General features: G+C 44.0%; 1 protein-coding gene across 1 annotated transcript; it reads left to right on the top strand.

Moving 5' to 3' along the window:
• Positions 1-1,785: 1,785 nt before the first annotated feature.
• Positions 1,786-17,867, top strand: otop1 (otopetrin 1; the record flags this gene model as incomplete). The annotated part of the gene is made up of 6 exons (XM_084316975.1): positions 1,786-2,164; positions 2,683-2,819; positions 3,400-3,458; positions 3,895-4,025; positions 8,189-9,096; positions 17,697-17,867. Exons 1-6 carry the CDS (start codon positions 1,792-1,794, stop codon positions 17,865-17,867), a joined length of 1,779 nt encoding a protein of 592 aa, XP_084173101.1. The 5' UTR covers positions 1,786-1,791.
• Positions 17,868-19,019: the final 1,152 nt, after the last annotated feature.

Genomic DNA, 19,019 nt, shown 5'->3' with positions numbered 1-19,019 from the left:
ATGTCATAAATGTATAGATGTAGCAGTACTATCTGTATGTCATATATGTCATATATCTTATGATGAATTGAAAATGGGGGACCCTGATGTAAACAAGACGAAAGTATTTCTCTGGTCTGCATCTTCTTAACAATAGTGTGTATTGAGCTGTACTGTATTGTACCCATTCTGCAATCTGTTAATAAAATGTTCAATCAATCAATCAATCAATCAATCAATCAATCACTAAACTTCTGATAATAGCAGATCACTTCCGATTGGTAAGGAGTAGTAGCCTATAGCTCTTTGATAATCTGTTGGGAGGCTCTTGCCACAATTAGCACTTCCCTCTCGTGATCCTTTTCCTATAGGCCTCCTGAAAACAGCCCTCTCCAAACCAACAGAACTCCCAAGTAAAAATAATGTTTGCGCAGTGCGTTTCACACAGTTTGCCTACTATATGTGTAATACCTCAGTCTGTCGTTATATACGAGGCAAGGTGGTATTTTGAATGGTGTGGGGTCCATTGCATAAAAGATGATTTTGGACCGTGCCCGATCAGGCTTTACCAGGAGTCCTGAGGGACTGAGGGACCATAGGCTGATGAAATAGAATGGGGCCCATTGTGAGGCTTTAGATGTATCAGTTTCACAAACCGTGTTCTACTCTTGTATTTTCCAGACACTTCTAACGCAATGATATTTAAATACATTGATAATTTAAATTACACCCTTGTTGCCACAATGCCACATATATTTTTAAACACATTTTCATCGCCCCCCCCCCCCCCCCCCCACCCAAAAATCTAAAAATAAAATAAATAAAAAGTATAATATAATAATAATAATAATAATAAAATAATAATAATAATAATATAATAAAATAATAATAATAATAATAATAATAATAGAGAAAAAAACAATGCTCAGTCACATTCCACCATTTCCTATGTTATCGTTATGTTAATTTCCCTATTAGACGTCTAGGCTGGGGGCCTTAGGCTATATATTGTTGTACCGGATGTTGGCTACACATACTCATGCACACATAGCCTTGTCCACCAGAGCCACTCACAAAAAAGGCATTGTAGCTTCAATAGACCGTTGAAATTTGACGCGTTTTTCACCTTTTCCCACTATAATAAGTGGGAATAAAGAACTGAGTGCTACTGAGGCAGTAAGACCGAGATTTTGGACAAGCCACGTACCGGTAGGCCTATACATCACTCACACCTGTACAATCTCGCCTGAGTGAAATATCTCATCCATATGGCCAACACTGGATAGGCACTCTAACGGATTATAACGAGGACTTGGAAACACTGGCTGCCACTTACGGTGGAACCTCATAAGCGTTTTTCCTCCCTTCTCATTTTGGATGATTTCGCGCAACATCTTTTTTACCTCGTTGGACGCAGTGAATGGTTGGCACAACCAGTCCAGTGCTTTCACTGAAACATATGGGTGGTTCAAGGAGACTTTTTTTCTTGGGTCAACTAAGTCTGAAACACAATCTCAATTTTCAGTGACTCAGCGCGCGGTAGCCTATACGAAAACGATATTTTCGGGTCAGCGTTACAGGATGACATTGGCATCTATCAAACACCCTCTGCGTAAGTCTGGACAATGAAACTCTGCGGGACCACTGAGCCGGCCCTCGGGATTGAATGAGCATGTTTGGCACAGGACCGATCCGACTAAATCCCCCACCTTGTAGTAGCAACAGGTTGCGCGCTTCCCTCAAATGCACTTATAGCGCAGAAGGTTGACTCTGCATTTCTCTTGGGACTTTGATTTGACCGATTTCGCCACCATGGCGGAGCACGGAGGCCTGGATATTATGTGCCTGAACAAATACTGTCACAGCTCTTCCTCGTCGTCCAGCTCCGAGCACGAAAAGAAGATTTTCACCAAGTTAAAATTCAACTTGACAGAGGACTATCCGAAGAAGAACGCGGCGATCCTCAGCGGCCAGTATGGGACCAACTTGCTGCTGATCGGCGTGGCGTTGATGCTGGCCATTGCGCACCATGGCGCCTCTGTGAAGGAGAAGCACCTGCTGTCCTTCATCAGCTGCCTGATGATCGTCCAGTTGATATGGATGATGTGGTACATATTGATCAGGGACAGGCAGAAGAACATCCAGGCGGAGAAAGATGTACACGCGACTACGTGCTGGATAAGAGGTGAGGCTGTGTGGACCGCCAGACCTGTGTGCGCTAAATCACTGCATGCCCGTTTCACAATCAATGTGTCAAATGTTCAATTTAGTTAAAGGTGCACTTTGTAGCTTTTCGAGAGTCAGAGAGGTGAAAGAAAAAAAATTCGACTGTGTATTTTCATATAATAAACATACATTATTTCCACAATAAACAAACTGTCCTTAGAGGACATTTTTTTTGATATGCGAATGATTGTAAGAATTATATGTACTATAGCTATAGTAAATATGTTTTGTAATCGAATTGCACGCAAATCTAAGCACATTTATCTCCGCCAACAAATGGATCATTACCCTATATCGATTTGTATACCATATATTATGATCTATAGATATATAATACCCTATATTGATTTGTATACCCTATATCTCTATAGATATATATAATACATATAATTGAATCATTCCGGATCATTGCCTTGTAATCAACCTGGTGCCAGGTAATGAGTTGTATCTCGCTGTTCTTTATTTTCGTCTCGTTAGGTGGCTTGACGCTCCTCGCTCTCCTGTCTCTTATTATGGACGCTTTCCGTATTGGATATTATGTGGGCTACCAGTCGTGTGTTTCAGCTGTGCTCGGGGTTTATCCTGTCATCCACGCTACTCACACCATAGCACAGGTAAGTTCAGTGCTCTCTCTCCACCAACCTCTCAGCACTGTCTTCTTTCCAAGCGCCACTTAGGTAGGTCTTGTAAGAATAATGCGCCCATTGTTTTCAAGGCCATGAGTTGCTTCGACAATATAATCCTATCTCTTGGGCCATGTTATTGAGTGTAACAGCATCTGACGTGAGGGTAATCCTCTTGGCATAAAGAGGGGCTTTAATAATGTATAGGTACACTCCATCCATTTTCAGGGTTTAGATTATTATTATTATTATTTTATTTTATTTTTTTAAATAGCTGTCTTTCAAAGATACAAACGTGAATTAATCTCACCATCTAAACTTATTCTTGAGGACTTGTTGATGGAAAATCCACATTTATTTAAAAATATTTCTAGCCAAATTATAACTTAAAATACCAGTCTGTTTTACTTCAATTAGCTAACATTACAATTATTTAAAATAATCAAATAAAACACATTGACAGCCTCAAAAGTAATATAAAACTGAAGCTATAATTGTCAGTCCTTGTATCAATTATATAACATTAATGATCATGTGTTTTTTCCACGTCTGTTTCTGACCTCTGCTCTAGGTCCACTTTCTTTGGTTTCACATCAAGGATGTCATCAAGACTTTTGAGACTTTTGAAAGGTATGCAAACCTAAACATTTAAAATAAAAAATATGTCTGTGTTATACTCAATGTCACAACTATTCCTATTATCCTGTCAACAATAACAAACACAGGGATCTAAACATATCATCCCTATGAACAAACATGTTATCTCACAGTCATGAACAGCTAAAAAAAAACTGCATAAATGTGAACATGCATGCGCACAAACGTGCACACACGCAAGCACACACACACACACGCACGCACGCAAACACGCACACATACACACACACACACACACACACACACACACACACACACACACACACACACACTCTCTCCTGTTCTACCCCAGCCTCTCTGTGTCTTTCCAACATACAAAACTATTACACGGCGTGCAACTTTCCTTTCGTGTGTACACTCATAATCACCAAATAACCCCCCCCCCCCCCCCCACCGCTGGTTGGATCAGGTTTGGCGTGATCCACGCCGTCTTCACCAACCTGCTGCTGTGGTGCAACGGAGTGATGTCAGAGGCAGAGCACTTCTTGAACAACCATAAGAGAAGGCTGTCGGCGCTGGGCTATGTAAACCTCACCATAGGTAAGGGCCAAGGGGTCGAGTGCCGGGCTTGTACCTGGGAGAGAAGCAACAATAGTCCACTTGAGAACTCGCCTCAGTGGATGAAAGAAGAGGCAAGGGTTGTGGGGGGGATGCTAGGGGATGTGGGCGGGGGGGGCTTGTTTGTGTCGTACGTCCCCTTATTAGCTTTCAAGAGACAGCGAAGCGTCGCTGCCCCCCCCCCCCCTCCCCCATCCCTCCTTGGCAACCCCTAGCGCGACCTCAGACGGCTTTTTATCCCAGGCCGCCCACTCCCAAGGGCGCTGCAATTACAGTAACTGATACAGCTAAGCCAAGGGGTTGGGGGGTTCGGCTGCACCCCCCCCCCCCCTCATATCCGGCCAAACTATGAGGCTGGCTGCACCCTGGCCGTTGTTCCCTTTTTAATTAAAGGGTGCATGACCACGGTGGTGCCCTTTAGAGGAGGGGGGGGGGGGGGGGAAGGGGAGCTACGTGGCTGGGTTCTTGTTGAGGTGTTCTCCAGAGGGCACCAGCGTTATTACAGCATGGTTATGGTGCGCTTCACCAGGGACTGAGCAAGTACAAAAGGACATTATTTTGTGGACGTCTAAATCCTGTGGGTGTTTTCAATAGTTTTTTTTAATGTAGGAATCACAGTGGGGAATTATGGAGAATCTTCTGCTGTTATTGATTGGACCAGTCAACGGTACATGTTATTGATTGGACCAGCCAACGGTACATGGAGTGATTTATAGGAAAATGTATTTTTTTTGTTTGTTCCGTTTTCTCCGGAATGAGAGAGACATTTTTTTTTATATCTATGATTTGATAGTTATTCTGATCCTGTGTAAACAAATAAAATAATTAAATCTGCACTATGTACTTTTGGTAAAGATATAATTAATCATTGGCAAATTAGATTAGATGCTTAGATTATATTATATTAATCTCAAATCTATCGGAAAAAAATACTAACAAGCCTAGTTAAACTGGACCTGGATTAATGCCCAGTGGGAATATATTTGTTAATTATGATACATTTATACCATGGCCTGCTTGGTAAATACTTTTTTCCCATTGGCCGGCAGGTGTGTGATAAAATCGTTGATTGCACGTGTAGTTCGACTCAAGATTAATCAACATTCTAAATTAATCTGCTACCCAACCTGTAACCCATAGCTGGATAATAGTCCCCAAATCAATAACCCTTTTTTCACGTCACGGTAGCTGTATCACTGTCAGTCGACTCGTAGCCTCAAGTATACATTAATTCTTGCGAGTTGCATTGCAAGGACGGGATGTACATGGGAGAGAAAAATCCTTACACAAATATAACCTAGTTTTTTTTTTTTTTTTTTATCTTTTCCCCCCTCCTTTTTCCTCCGATTTTCTCCCATCCCAATGTTAGTCGTTATGCCAATTCCCAATCCCCTTCCTGGTCGCTGCGCACTTACCCCCCACAGTCGGTCTGGGAGAGTGGAGACTACCACCACGTGCTTCCTCCGACACACGTCCAGCCAATCAACCGCTTCTTTTCACCTGGCAGCGCGGATTCTCACTGAGAGGGCGTAGCGTGTGGAAGGATCACACAATCCCACTTAGATCCTATCCACGCTTAGCAGGCGCCCCGACCGAACTGTAGGAGTCGCTGTTTACAACGACCCGGACCCACCCCGCCAGCCTCTCCCACCCTCTAATACTGCCAATTGTATTAGTGTGAACGGCCAGCCAAGCTGGTGACAACCCCGGAGCTGTGAGCTGGATTCGAACAGGCGAATCCAGCCGCTCTGGGGTTGGTGACGAACGCAATCTCCGTTACGCCACCTGACCGCCTCAATATAACCTAGTTGTCACGGTTTGCGTGTGGTGGTGGTGATGGTGGTGATAGGACCCAGGAGCAGACAAGACCAGGCGGGTAGCGCGTCAAAGGAGCTTTAATTAATAAAATAAACTAAAGCACAAATAACAAAAGTACTTTCAAAACACAAAAACAAAACCTCTCAGCCAATGCTGTCCGAGGACAATAACTAAACTAAGGTTACACCGGAAAACACTACATGGAAACACTTACTTTACAACAAGGACAGTGGACAGGGTAACTAACAAGCGCAGGGGAAACAACAAGTAAGGGATAATGTATAGCTACGAGGTCATTGTCGCAAAATAATTGACCGAGACTGCGTTCTGGAACACTGAGGCGCCGCGCCGAGGTGTTCTAAACGCAGTTAAGGTCAATTATTTTGCGACAATGACCGAGTATAGCTATACATTATCCCGCTTATTACAGGGCTAACTTACTAACAATATACGTAATTCATTTTACACCATCGACAAGACGAGATCAAATGCAGATGCAGTTGTTCTGTTGCTCCTCTGTCATCGGCAGGTGTGTGGACTTGATTGCACCTGATGTAGTGCAGCTGTGCATATGGTAAAGCTTAGCTTTCGTGACTGCGATCAAAATGCTTGATTGTGATTGGTCAATAGCGCTCTGTTGCCCCTAGCAGCGGTCATTATTGCGCGTTGCCCCTAGCAGCGGTGAATTATCGAGAAATAATTGACCGCTGCTAGGGGCAACGGAGCGCTATTGACCAATAACAATCAAGCATTTTGGCGAATGTTAAAACGCCATGTAATAATATACAATAGTATATTAGACTACCTCTTTTATAGTGTCTCTGGGCTAAGGTTTACAACATTGTGGCTGATCAGGTAGGATGTGCTTCATCTCACTACTCTGAATGCACTCTGTCATCAGTGCGCTTGCATCAAACATCATGAATAGTTTTGCACTGCTGTATTACGCACATAGTTATTCTGCAATTACGCACACAGTATTATCCTTTTGGGCGATGTATTGTTTTTCCAAGATAAGAGTTAGCAAAGCAGACTGTTATGTGGAGAGGCAATTTATTCTGGGATTTGCATAATCCCTTCACTAGGTGGGGAGACATGCTTCCACTTCAATATTAAACGTCTATAAGAGAGAGGAGGAGAGAGGTGGCTAGAGGAGAAGAGGGGAGGAGAGAGGAGGCGAGAGGAGGAGAGAGAAGAGAGGAGACGAGAGGAGAAGAGGGGAGAAGAGAAGAGAACAGGGACATAGAGGAGAAGAGAGGAGAAGAAAGGAGGTGAGAGGAGAGGAGTAGAGAGGAAGAGAGGTGAGAGGAGAAGAGAAGAGAAGAGAAGGAGAACAGAAGAGAAGAGGTGAGAGGAGAAGAGAGAGGATGAGAGGAGAAGAGAGGAGAAGAGAGGAGGAGGGGAGAAGAAAGAGGTGAGAGGAGAATAGAAAGGAGGAGAGGAGAGAGAGGAGGAGAACACAGGAGAAGAGAAGAGGGGAGAAGAGAAGAGAGGAGGAGGGGAGAAGAGGTGAGGGGAGAGAGGAGGAGAACAGAGGAGAAGAGAGGAGGAGGGGAGAATAGAAGAGGTGAGAGGAGAATAGAAAGGAGGAGAGGAGAGAGAGGAGGAGAACAGAGGAGAAGAGAAGAGGTGAGGGGAGAAGAGGAGAAGAGAGGAGGAGGGGAGAAGAGAAGAGGGGAGAGGAGAAGAGGGGAGAGAGGAGGAGAGGAGAGAGAAGAGAGGAGAAGCCACTACAGTTCACATCTCCCTGGATGTTCTCATTTCAGACAAAAGCCCAAAGACGACTGTAAGAGGATCCAGGTCAAAGTTTATATTAAATAATATGTATTTGAATGTATTAAAAAAGTCTGTCCAGAAACTGGCGAGAGCCGGCTGTCATATCTCCGACAAAGAGAGCAGTTATTCTATTGGACCTTATTATTATTATTATTATTTTGTAAATATAATTTTTACTTTTGAGATTCATATCATCTTGTTTGATCCTTGTCTCATTGAAATATATATATATCTTTAAATGTCATTATATAATCTCTCTGTGTTTCTTGTAACGTCATTACCATTAGTGATGCTGTGGTGTGATGATGCTATTTTGTCAATCCGGCATTTAAACTCAAACATATGGTGTCAAACATATGGTATTTATATCCAAACATATGGTTCATGTTGCGTGATCTTTCAAAATCAGCCTCACAATTGCTTTTATTTGCTAATTACAGTGAGTGCACATAAGGACTTTGCCTCAGCCATATCGGTCATTAATGGTCATATGTATGCTTTCCTTTTTCAACATGTCATGCGATTGCACGTGTTTGTGTTTTGTCTCCCAGTGCATTCGGACCCTCACTGTAACTGCACCACCAGCGCCTGCTCCATGTTCTCCAACAGCCTCTACTACCTCTACCCCTTCAACGTAGAATACCACATCTTCGTCTCCGCCATGCTCTTCGTCATGTGGAAGAACATCGGTCGAAACATCGACCTCTCCGCTAACTGGAAGCGGCCGGCCACAAAGACCCACGGCCTGATCCTGGGCCCCATCTTGGGCCTGGTTGCCCTGGCCAGCACCATCGGGGTCCTGGTGGTGTACATCATCCACGTGGAGGAGTCCCTCCAGACACGCCAGTCGGCCATCTCCATGTTCTACTGCTACGGCATTGTCATGCTGGTGTTCATGTGTCTGGCTGGCACCTCGGGCCTGCTCATCTACCGCGCTGACAACATGCCAATGGACACGGCCAAGAACCCGTCCCGGCAGCTGGACACGGAGCTGCTGTTCGGCTCCTCTGTGGGCTCCTGGCTGGTGTCCTGGTGCAGCATCGTGGCCGTCCTGGGGTCCAGCAGCAGGCCGTCGTACCGCTGGACTAACTTCATCTACTCCCTGCTCATCGTCCTGGAGAAGTACGTCCAGAACCTCTTCATCGTGGAGTCCCTCTACCGCCAGCGGGAGACCGGGGAGATGGAGGACGGCGACCTGCCGGCCACTCCGGAGATCTTCTCAGTGACCTCGTCCCTGGCGCCGCCGTACGACGGCATCATCAACCGGGCCTACGACACGTCGGACCGGTCCTGCGGCACCATGGAGAACGAGCAGGAGGAGAGCGGACAGATGTACCGGTGCCCGAGGAAGCCCTCCGAGGTGCCCCTGCCCCTGGGGAACAAGGAGCTGGAGCCCCCGAGCACCAAGAGGCAGATCCTGAAGAACATCGCCGTTTTCCTTATTATGTGCAACATCTCGGTGAGTTTCTTAAAGCTACAGTCCTGGAACTATCTGACGTTTACATTTTTGTAATATTCACTTATATCCTTTGGCGGGGTTGATTTGTAGGTAATCTTTTATTTGATCTCCCAGCAAACATTTTCCATAGTTCGGGCTGCTCGGGCATCTTCACGCGACATCCAGAACCAGTGTAAATATAGTCCCAAAATGAAAATGCAACAGACGTGTTATTTACATTTGCATTTTACATTCAGTAATTTAGCTGACCACTTTTCTCCAAAGCAACAAGTCAGCAGGAGAGGTACGCCTCTGGCAGCTAAGTGGTATTGTTCGTCTAGCAGTGCTGAGCTAAACTCTTGAGTGCATAGTAGTATAGACATATTAGCATAGTAGGTAGTAGTGTAGTAGCATAATACTAGTACATAATACAGTAGATCGTTTATTTTTTTATTGACAAGGATCCCCATTAGCTAACGCAAAGACGCCAGCTAGTCTTCCTGGGGTCCGAAAAACAACTTTACAACATGACAAAATTAAAAGATAGTGCGTCACACAGACCAACACACAATCAAACGATAACAGAACACATCAATGTAGCATAAATTTCACATGGCTCTACAATCTACATTATCACTTTCATATTCATTGGCTCTCTTGTAAGTGAGCTCTCAACTTATTTTAAAAGCTAGCTATACCTTGTATTTCGCCAATGCCACTTGGAAGACAGTTCTCTGCTCAGATAGCCGTATATATAACAGTTATTTTCATGCTTTTGGATTTTGCATGGGGTAGACTAATCAACCCTCTACTGCCCATCTGGTGAAATGCATATGAACATTCGATCTGTAAATAATTTTGTTGAAGATAAATATGGGATCGTGAGTCAAAATGACTTTCTGAAAAAATATAAGTAAATTGGCAGTCAATCTTTTATCAAGATAGTAGTATAGACACAGTAGTATAGGTAGTAGTATATGTATAGTAGCATAGTACGTAGTGAATAGTAGTATAGACAAAGTAGCATAGTACATAATAGTAAAAGACTGTAGGTAAATAGACAAATCTATTCTTTCCAAATTAAAAAAACATTTAAATTCTTATTTTTGATTATGTCAATCTGTCAACGTGATTGATATGCCATTGTTCAATATTTTATAATAAAACACAAGATACTTGTGCCCTAATGATAAGGATAAGTGTTCAATGAATAAACCCAATCCCCTTGCCAAACATCTATGCTACTCATGGGGGTCAAATAAAAAGGTCATCATATGTGTATATGAGTGTATAAAATTGTAAAGCGCTTTGGATAAAAGCGCTATATAAATGCACCATAATCCTCCCAAGCCACGGTCAATTCTATAAAATAAACTAACCGCTGACTAACAGACCATAATACTAGGCCAGGCCTCAAGTTAGTGCTAACTATCTCTCATGGAACAATGAGTTTTCCTCACAAATCTACCTGCATCTCCCAATCAGTAGCTCCATTTACAGTAGGTGCCCTGACTCATGCCTGCCTAAAAACCTACCTCTATATTACATCCTGAAATCATATGTACTCTTCTACTTTCAATACCTGCCGCTAAGCTTTTCAAAACCTGGTTATGTCTCCATGTATACTGGCCTTGAAAGACTAGTCTTACAGCCTGACATAGAGTAATATGCCTCAACGTTGCTGTCTCTGAAGAGAGTGGACATGACGGGTCCCCATCTACTCACTGTTTTAGGTTCTGTGGTGATGGCAGCACACCATAAGTAGCTCCTATTAGGAATTTTATATGATTTTCCTTCATACTCCACAGGTCCTTCCTGCTAATCCTCCTCTTCTCTACACTTTCCCAGTTCATCCACTGTCCCTGCTTAGCCTGGGCCACAGCCTTTGTACACCTCACTACTTCCTCTTGTCGCCGTACCTGCTCCACTACCAGCTTCCTCCTTTCTGTGGGACCTGCTTTACTCCAGACTGGCTTCCCTGAGCTGAGCCCTAGCCTCCCCCCGGCCTTGTTGCACCTTACCTACATGATGTAATTCACATGTGACAGTGGCTTGTAGGGGCGACAGTGGCTCAGGAGGTAGAGTGGTCATCTGGTAATCGGAATGTTCCTGGTTAAATTCCCGCTCCTCCCGGGAAGCGTGTTGAAGTGTCCTTGAGCAAGACACACATAACCCCTAATTGCTCCCGGTGAGCAGGTTGGCACATTGCATGGTTGCCTCTGCCGTCTGTGTGTGAATGTGTGAGTGAATGGGTGAATGCGAGGAACAAAATTGTAAAGCGCTTTGGATAAAAGCTCTATATAAATGCACCATTTACAATTATGTATGTAATTGATTCAACATAGTACTTTTGCTATTAAACATTATGACAATGAAGCTGTTAATCACTCCACACAAGGCTGCCGTTAACAGAAACAGTGTATCGGCAAATCCCAAACGTCGTCAGCCGCGATCAGAACGGGGTAGAACTTTTCAGACACACCTTTTCCAGCTCACAATTAATTCAGTTGAGTCATAGATTACGTTCAGATGTTATTTATTGTGATCCCATCGATCTCCAAGCATAGGATGCACAATACCAAAACGAAAGCGAGCGAACAAACTACAAAACAAACTGTGAATATTAACTGTGGTTGCTGCGTGTGTGTGGTCGAAAAACTGTATGATTGCCCCGTCTTTTCCAAATCAAAAACTGCCCTTGTTCCCGGTAGACATCCACTTTAAACACCTGATAATTACCACCTGATAATTATCATTAATCAGCGAACCATTAGGCCTACCATTTTCATACCAATAGGGGGAGCAATCATTCCAAATAACCAAAAAGATTCTGTTTCATTATAAATATATACACACACTATAGAATATAGAATAAGTTAAAATCGAAATATCAACACATGATGGTCAAAAAGAAAACATTTAAATAATAAGCAATATGGCTACAACAAACAGTTCTAACAGTCAGTCGGACAGAATCCATATTGGACACAAAGTCAGTTCTATGTCTCAGTCATGCTCTCCTGTTCCTAGGCCAGTGGCATGGTGTATGATTGCTAGGATTGACTTCATGTCCTAATGTGTATTCTGTATGGCATGGCATATGTATTCTGTATGGCATGGCATATTCAGCTCTCTTCTCTGTCATCTGAAGACATTCTGTTACAGTTTGAATAGTAAACCGATTTGTCATAAGCAGAATCTGTGAGGATAGGGGTTCTTGCGGAGCCCAATAGCAAACACAGGAGGAGAGAGAATGGAGCGGTTTAGGGTGTTTTAATTGTTCCCCCCAAGCAGACAAGAATCACATGCAGGAATGTACAACAGACGGGGATGAATGTTCTTGGGGGGTAGCACAGGTGCACTCCTTGTGCAGTACGAGAGAATGTTCTTTGAACAGGTGCACTCCTTGTGCAGTGACGGAGGATGGTCTTGAAGCAGATGCACTCCTTGTGCAGTGCGGGAGAACGTAGACACCGGCTGTGTCAGGGGTGAGAGCAGGAACTCCGTAGTCCAGCACCAGGGGTCCAGACGGGCATGCTGGAATGGAGTCCTTGGGCACAAGAGGTTAGAACAGGGAATAATAACAAGAGCCGGGTTAGCAGGGCTTCAGGTTGAGACGTCGTACCTGGGAAGGCAGTTTAACACTGCGACACCGGATGACAGGATCTGCCAGGTGATATAGGACCCGCTTGATGAGGTAATCCCTTGCAGCCGCGCTGATTGATCCTCATCTGGCAGGCTCGAGCCCTGATCGTGACAGTATCAGAAACAATTCTATTTTTCCAATTAATGTATTCGGTTGTTAAGTCGTGATGTATCGACCTTCCAATACACAGTTTCTGGGGGTCCTACTAATCACCATAAAGTACCACAAAGTATCCCAAAGTACACCAAAGTATACCCCAAAATACCACAAAGTACCCTAAAAATACCCCAAAGTACCACAAAATACCCCAAAGTGCCCCAAAATACCCCAAAGTATACCCCAAAATACCACAAAGTGCCTGGAGATTTACTACAAAGAATAGAATAGACTTTTAATTGTCATTGCACAGTATACAACGAAATTTCAGGGGAGCTCCCACAGACCGTAGTACAATATATACATACATAAACACATAACACTGTACATAACAGAATATTTTAAATAATAAAGTGCATGATGGGTGGTAATCAGTGATTATCAAGTCCAGGTAACTGCATGGTGCACGTGAGGGGACAGTCAATGAGCGTTTAACAGTCTGACTGCTTGGGGGGAAAAGCTGTTCTTAAATCTTGAACTCTTGGCATGTATGGACCGGTATCTCCTCCCTGAGGGAAGGAGCTGAAAGAGGTGATGTGCTGGGTGAGACTGGTCCTTGATGATACATTTGGAGCGGTGGAGGCAGCGGGAGGTGAAGACGGAGGTGATGTTTGGTAGAGGAGTCCCGACGATCCTGCCTGCCGCCTTCACCACCCTCTGTAGAGCCTCCTGCTCTGCCTTTGTGCAGCTGGAGAACCACACAGACACACCGTAGGTCAGCACATTCTCAACCGCACAATGATAAAAGTTGACAAGGAGATTTCGTGGCAGGCCAGCCTGCTTCAGCTTCCTTAGATAGTATAGGCGTTGCTGAGCTTTTCCGATCACTGAGGCGGTGTTGGTGCTCCAGGACAGGGTCTCACTCACACTGAGACCCAGGAACTTGAACTCAGTGACCCTCTCCACTACCTCGTTGTTGATGAGCAGAGGGGAGTGGTCAGGCCTTGATCTTCTAAAATCCACTATGATCTCTCTTGTTTTCTTTATGTTGAGCGCCAAGTTGTTGTTGTCACATCAGGCTGTAAGGTCTTCCACCTCCCTCCTGTAGGCAGACTCATTGTTGTTTGTTATGAGACCCACAACTGTGGTATCATCTGCGAACTTGATGATGTAATTGGAGGGGTAGGAGGGGGAACAGTCATGTGTGAGCAGGGTGTACAGTAATGGGCTGATTACGCAACCCTGCGGGGCGCCGGTGCTGAGAGACAGGGTGGACGAGGTGTAGTTGCCCAGCCTGACGGTTTGTGAGGAAGTCCAGCACCCAGTTACACAGTATATTACACAGACCCAGGGTTTGGAGTTTACTGATGAGTTTACGGGGGAGTATAGTGTTGAAGGCAGAGCTATAGTCGACAAAGAGCATTCTTACGTAGTACCCCAAAGTGCCCCCAAATATACCCTAAAATACCCCAAAGTATCACAAAATACCCCCAAAGAACCTCAACGTGCCCCAAAGTATATCCCCAAAATACCACAAAGTACCACAAAATATCCTAAAATTAAAAACTAAAATGTGCACATTTCCCAGAAATATTTCTTATTCTGTTTGTGGTACATTGAGGTATACTTTGGGGAACTTTGAGGTTCTTTGGGGGTATTTTGTGATACTTTGTGGTATATTTGGGGCCACTTTGGGGTACTTTGGGGTACTTTGTGGTTCTTTGTGGTACTTTATGGTGATTAGTAGGACCCATTTCCAGGGCCAAGCTTCCTGCGTCGGCTGAGGCTCTCGTCTTCTCAACTTGCCTAGGACACCAAATGTGCTAGGGCCAGCCCTGGTGCCCCTTGTTGTTTTAATAGATCTGAGTAATAAAAAACTCAGATCTGGGGTATGTGCTCCTAGTATCTCCCGCTGTCTGAAGCGGAGCGTTTGGCCCCGGACATGAATATACGTCAGACTTAACAACGAAATAGGAATCTGTTGATGGCTACTATTGATAAACCAGTTCAGTGGTGTATCAAAAACTGACCAGGTTCCACCATAATGACACACATTATACAACGACGGCAGGACCTCGTGTATGTTTGTCTACGTATGTCTTTCCACCCTGTGGATCAATAATAATAACACAATGACATGTTACTCTATCAATAATAATAACAACACCACATTTATTATTTATTGTGGGTTATTTATGTATGGGTTAGAGTCCCTGTGATCTAAAATCACTAAAGCCACAGTGTATGGGTTTGAGTCCCTGTGATCTAAAATCACTAAAGCTAGAGTGTATGGGTTTGAGTCCCTGTGATCTAAAATCACTAAAGCTACAGTGTATGGGTTTGAGTCCCTGTGATCTAAAATCACTAAAGCTACAGTATGCATAGGCGGCGGGTATATAAGGCCAGGGGAGGCATTATATACCCGACCCAGTCTGCGCATTATTATAGGCAGCCTAGGCTACGATATTGTGTGTGTATGGGCTGCTGCAGCCCGGTGGTGACAATACGCAAGGGTCGGCCAACCAAGGTGTCAATGGCAGTAGGTGTGGTGGCCGTTAACATTCCAGACTGCAGGCAGTAACCAATCACGCCGCATCATCAAACTAACCGATGCCAGTCTGGTCTTCAAAACCCTCCATGGTCTGGCCCCACCCCCACTTTCCGATTTTTCACCTCCAGGTTCGTGTGTAGTCTTTTACCAACAAACTTGCAGTTCCGCGTTTGGGTTCAGAACTGTTGTACCGGGTGACTTGGCTGTTCCATTAAGGACAAGTACATTTAGCAAATCAGCCCTCTCCATGAGAGCTGCCAAGACCTGGAACTCCATTCCAGGTTACATGCCGCCTGGGCATAACACGGATCACCTGAGGCCGAGGGCATGATGAGACTGAGTCAGAGTTAATCAAACCGTGGATACTTTTTAGAGCTACTATGTACATTGTTTTCAAAGCATGATGAGATCCAAATAACGGAAAACGTTTCCTTCATTGCCGTCGGCACCGCAACTTGTGAACAGCCTTTCCCAATGAGGCGCATCCGAAACTGGCTAAAAGAACAACAATATGCGCCAGGAGAGACGGTCAACTCTGAGTCCGCTTCACATTGAAAGTGATCGCACAGACCAACTTAAAGCAGAAAAGATCATTGATGCGCGAAACATCGCATTTTTTTGTTGCATTAAGGTAAGACAATGGTTAATCATATTGGATGCCTTCATTTGAACAATTAATTTGCACTATATGAAATGAGTGGGGCTTGCTGTAGTAGCCTAGTAGACGTGGGTGTGTGTATTGTATGAAATCAGAACCTGGACAGCACCGTTTGCGTGCAAGCAAAAAAGAAAAAGGGAACATTTTGCGCGCTCTGCGTGGGGTCCCATCCCATCTATAGCCTACCCTAATGTCCAGCTCACCCGCCGCCTATGACAGTATGGGTTCGAGTCCCTGTGATCTAAAATCACTAAAGCTACAGCACTACATTATTGCACTATTATTATTTTTTTGTATCCACTTTTTCTCCTCCTATTTTTTCTGTATTTTTCTCCCATCCCAATTTAGTCGTTATGCCAATTCCCCCCTCCCCTTCCTGGTCATTGCGCGCATTTGACCCCTACTTGCCGGTCTAGGGAGCCCTGAAGTCTTCCTCCGATACATAGGAGACAGCCAGCAGCCTCTTTTCACCTGACAGCGCGGACTCTCATTGGTGAAGTGTAACATGTGGGAGGATCACACTACCTTCACCAGTTCCTTCCCTTGCTGTGCAGGCGCCCTGACCGACCTGTAGGAGTCGCTGTTTACAATGACCAGGATACCACCCACCGGCTTCCCACCCGCTGACACTGCCAATTGTGTCAGTATGACGACCGGCTAAACCGGAGGCACCACTGACAGCCGGATTCGATACCAGTGTCTCTGCGGTGGTAGACAGACGCTTAGTCCGCTGCGCTACCCGGCCGCCTCACTATTGCACTATTTTGATACTCTTATCATTTTATTTGTGTGATGATCGAGCCATAAACAGGGAGGCCTGTTGGGATGTTGGATCCTAATGTGAAGAACTGTGATTTGGTGTTCTATGTCTTACAAGGTGGCCTGTTGCGATGTTGGATCCTAATGTGAAAAACTGTGATTTTATATGTCTGCTCATTTTACCCTTGCTATTATTTTACTTATTGTTACTTTTATCTCTACTCCCCACTATCCACTGGGTGCATACTCTGACCTTTATCATGTTTTGTAACAGATTACAGAAGCCTATTGGAACGTGAGGTTCTAATATGATTTGATTAATATATCTGCATTATTTTATCCCACTTCATGCTTTGCTCTTGCTGCTTGTTTTACACTGATTTTATGTCTTATTTCTTACAGATGTAAATAACTTTGAACTGCAATCCCCTGTATGAAAGGTGCTATACAAATAAATGCATTGTTGTTATTATTATTATTATTATTATTATTATTATTATTATTATTATTATTATTATTATTATTATTATTATTATTATTATTATTATTGACAGGTGAGACACATGTTCCTCTTATCAATAATAATAGCACAATGACAGGTGAGACTATGATACTCCATCAATAATACTAACACACTGACAGGTGAGACATGTTACTCTATCAATAATAATAATACTAACACAATGACACACATTATACAATGGCAGGACCTCACAAATGTTTGCCTTTCCTCCCTCTAGCTGTGGATCAATAATAATATTAACACAATGACACACATTATACAACGGCAGGACCTCATGTATGTTTGCCTTTCCTCCCTCTAGCTGTGGATCAATAATAATACTAACACAATGACACACATTATACAACGACTGCAGGACCTCACGTATGTTTGCCTTTCCTCACTCTAGCTGTGGATCCTCCCCGCCTTTGGCTGTCGACCGCAGTACGACAACGGGCTGGAGCAGGAGATATTCGGCTTCGGCATATGGACCACGGTTCTTAATTTCGCCGTCCCGATGAACCTTTTCTACCGCATGCACTCTGTCGCCTCCCTCTTCGAGGTCTTCCGCCGGGTTTGACGGAGAAAGGAGTAGAAGATGGACGGCACCGGAGGACACGCACGGGAACACTTATGTCACCGCTGGCTCCCAGAGGACAGACGTCTGGAAACACAGGTCTAGCCCAGAGTCACACTTGGGACTCAAAAGTAAGTCACGGAGACGGACAACGCAGATCCCTCTGTTTACTGGGATACATCGGAAGATCGGCCTGTTAGCGAAGCTCCTTCAGAAGAATGGTCTTGTATAAAACAACAGAAGTCATTGGTCAGACAGACTGCATGATGTGGGCTTTTCTCCTATTTGAAAAATGCTTTTGGGTTATTTTAAAGGGACACTTCACCAAAAAACAATGTTGATTTATTTTGCACAGAATCTCTCTCTCACACACACACACAAAACCGTTTTGCACACATTCATTTGGTTTGACAGTTATTGGGAGTAAGTGAGTTTGAATGTCCCCTACCGTGATGTCATCGGGGACATTGGATCCCTGTGTTGTTTTGATTACAGCTCAATGAAGTGATAAGGTAGCAGTCCCTGCCTTATTTTTCATCTGCGTCATTACACAGAGCTGTAATTAACACCGCACAAGGATTCAATGTCTCTGATGACATCACTGGTGAGTGGTGATTATACTAATTTACTCTCAATAACTGTCAAACTAAAAGAATGTGTGTGAGATTATGTGCAAAATAAATCAACATAGTGTTTTGGGTGAAGTGTCCCTTTAACAAAGACCCCGCCACCGTTTTAGCCACATTTTGGGGTGGAGGGGGCGTTGGTGGGGGTTGGAGGGTTCATTGACGAGTGCCTCCATGTGAAACGTTTTCACAATAACTTACAGTACACTCACATTCTAGAACAGTGCAGTGAAGCAACCAAGCTTCACATGAACCCTTCTGTGGTGTTCTGGTCTGTGGGACCCGTTTTCAATGTTTACTAAAAGATAAATTATAAAAGAAAATGTGCACACTGTGTACCCCCCCCCCCATACACATTTATATTACATTATGTGGTATTTGGGACCAGAAAGTGTGGAAATTGTAGGTGAAAATAAGTAGATATGATAAAAATTAAACAAAAATGTTCACTGTGTTCCTTCACTGTTGCCTCCACCTTGTTTCATTTATATTCTTCGAGATAAACATGATTTATTCCAATCATGTCTTG

This window comes from Notolepis coatsorum, assembly GCF_963971535.1.
Source record: "Notolepis coatsorum genome assembly, chromosome: 6".
NCBI classification, from domain to species: Eukaryota; Metazoa; Chordata; class Actinopteri; order Aulopiformes; family Paralepididae; genus Notolepis; species Notolepis coatsorum.
The sequence above is the reverse complement of the archived record's forward strand: the minus strand, read 5'-3'. Positions and strand labels throughout refer to the sequence as shown.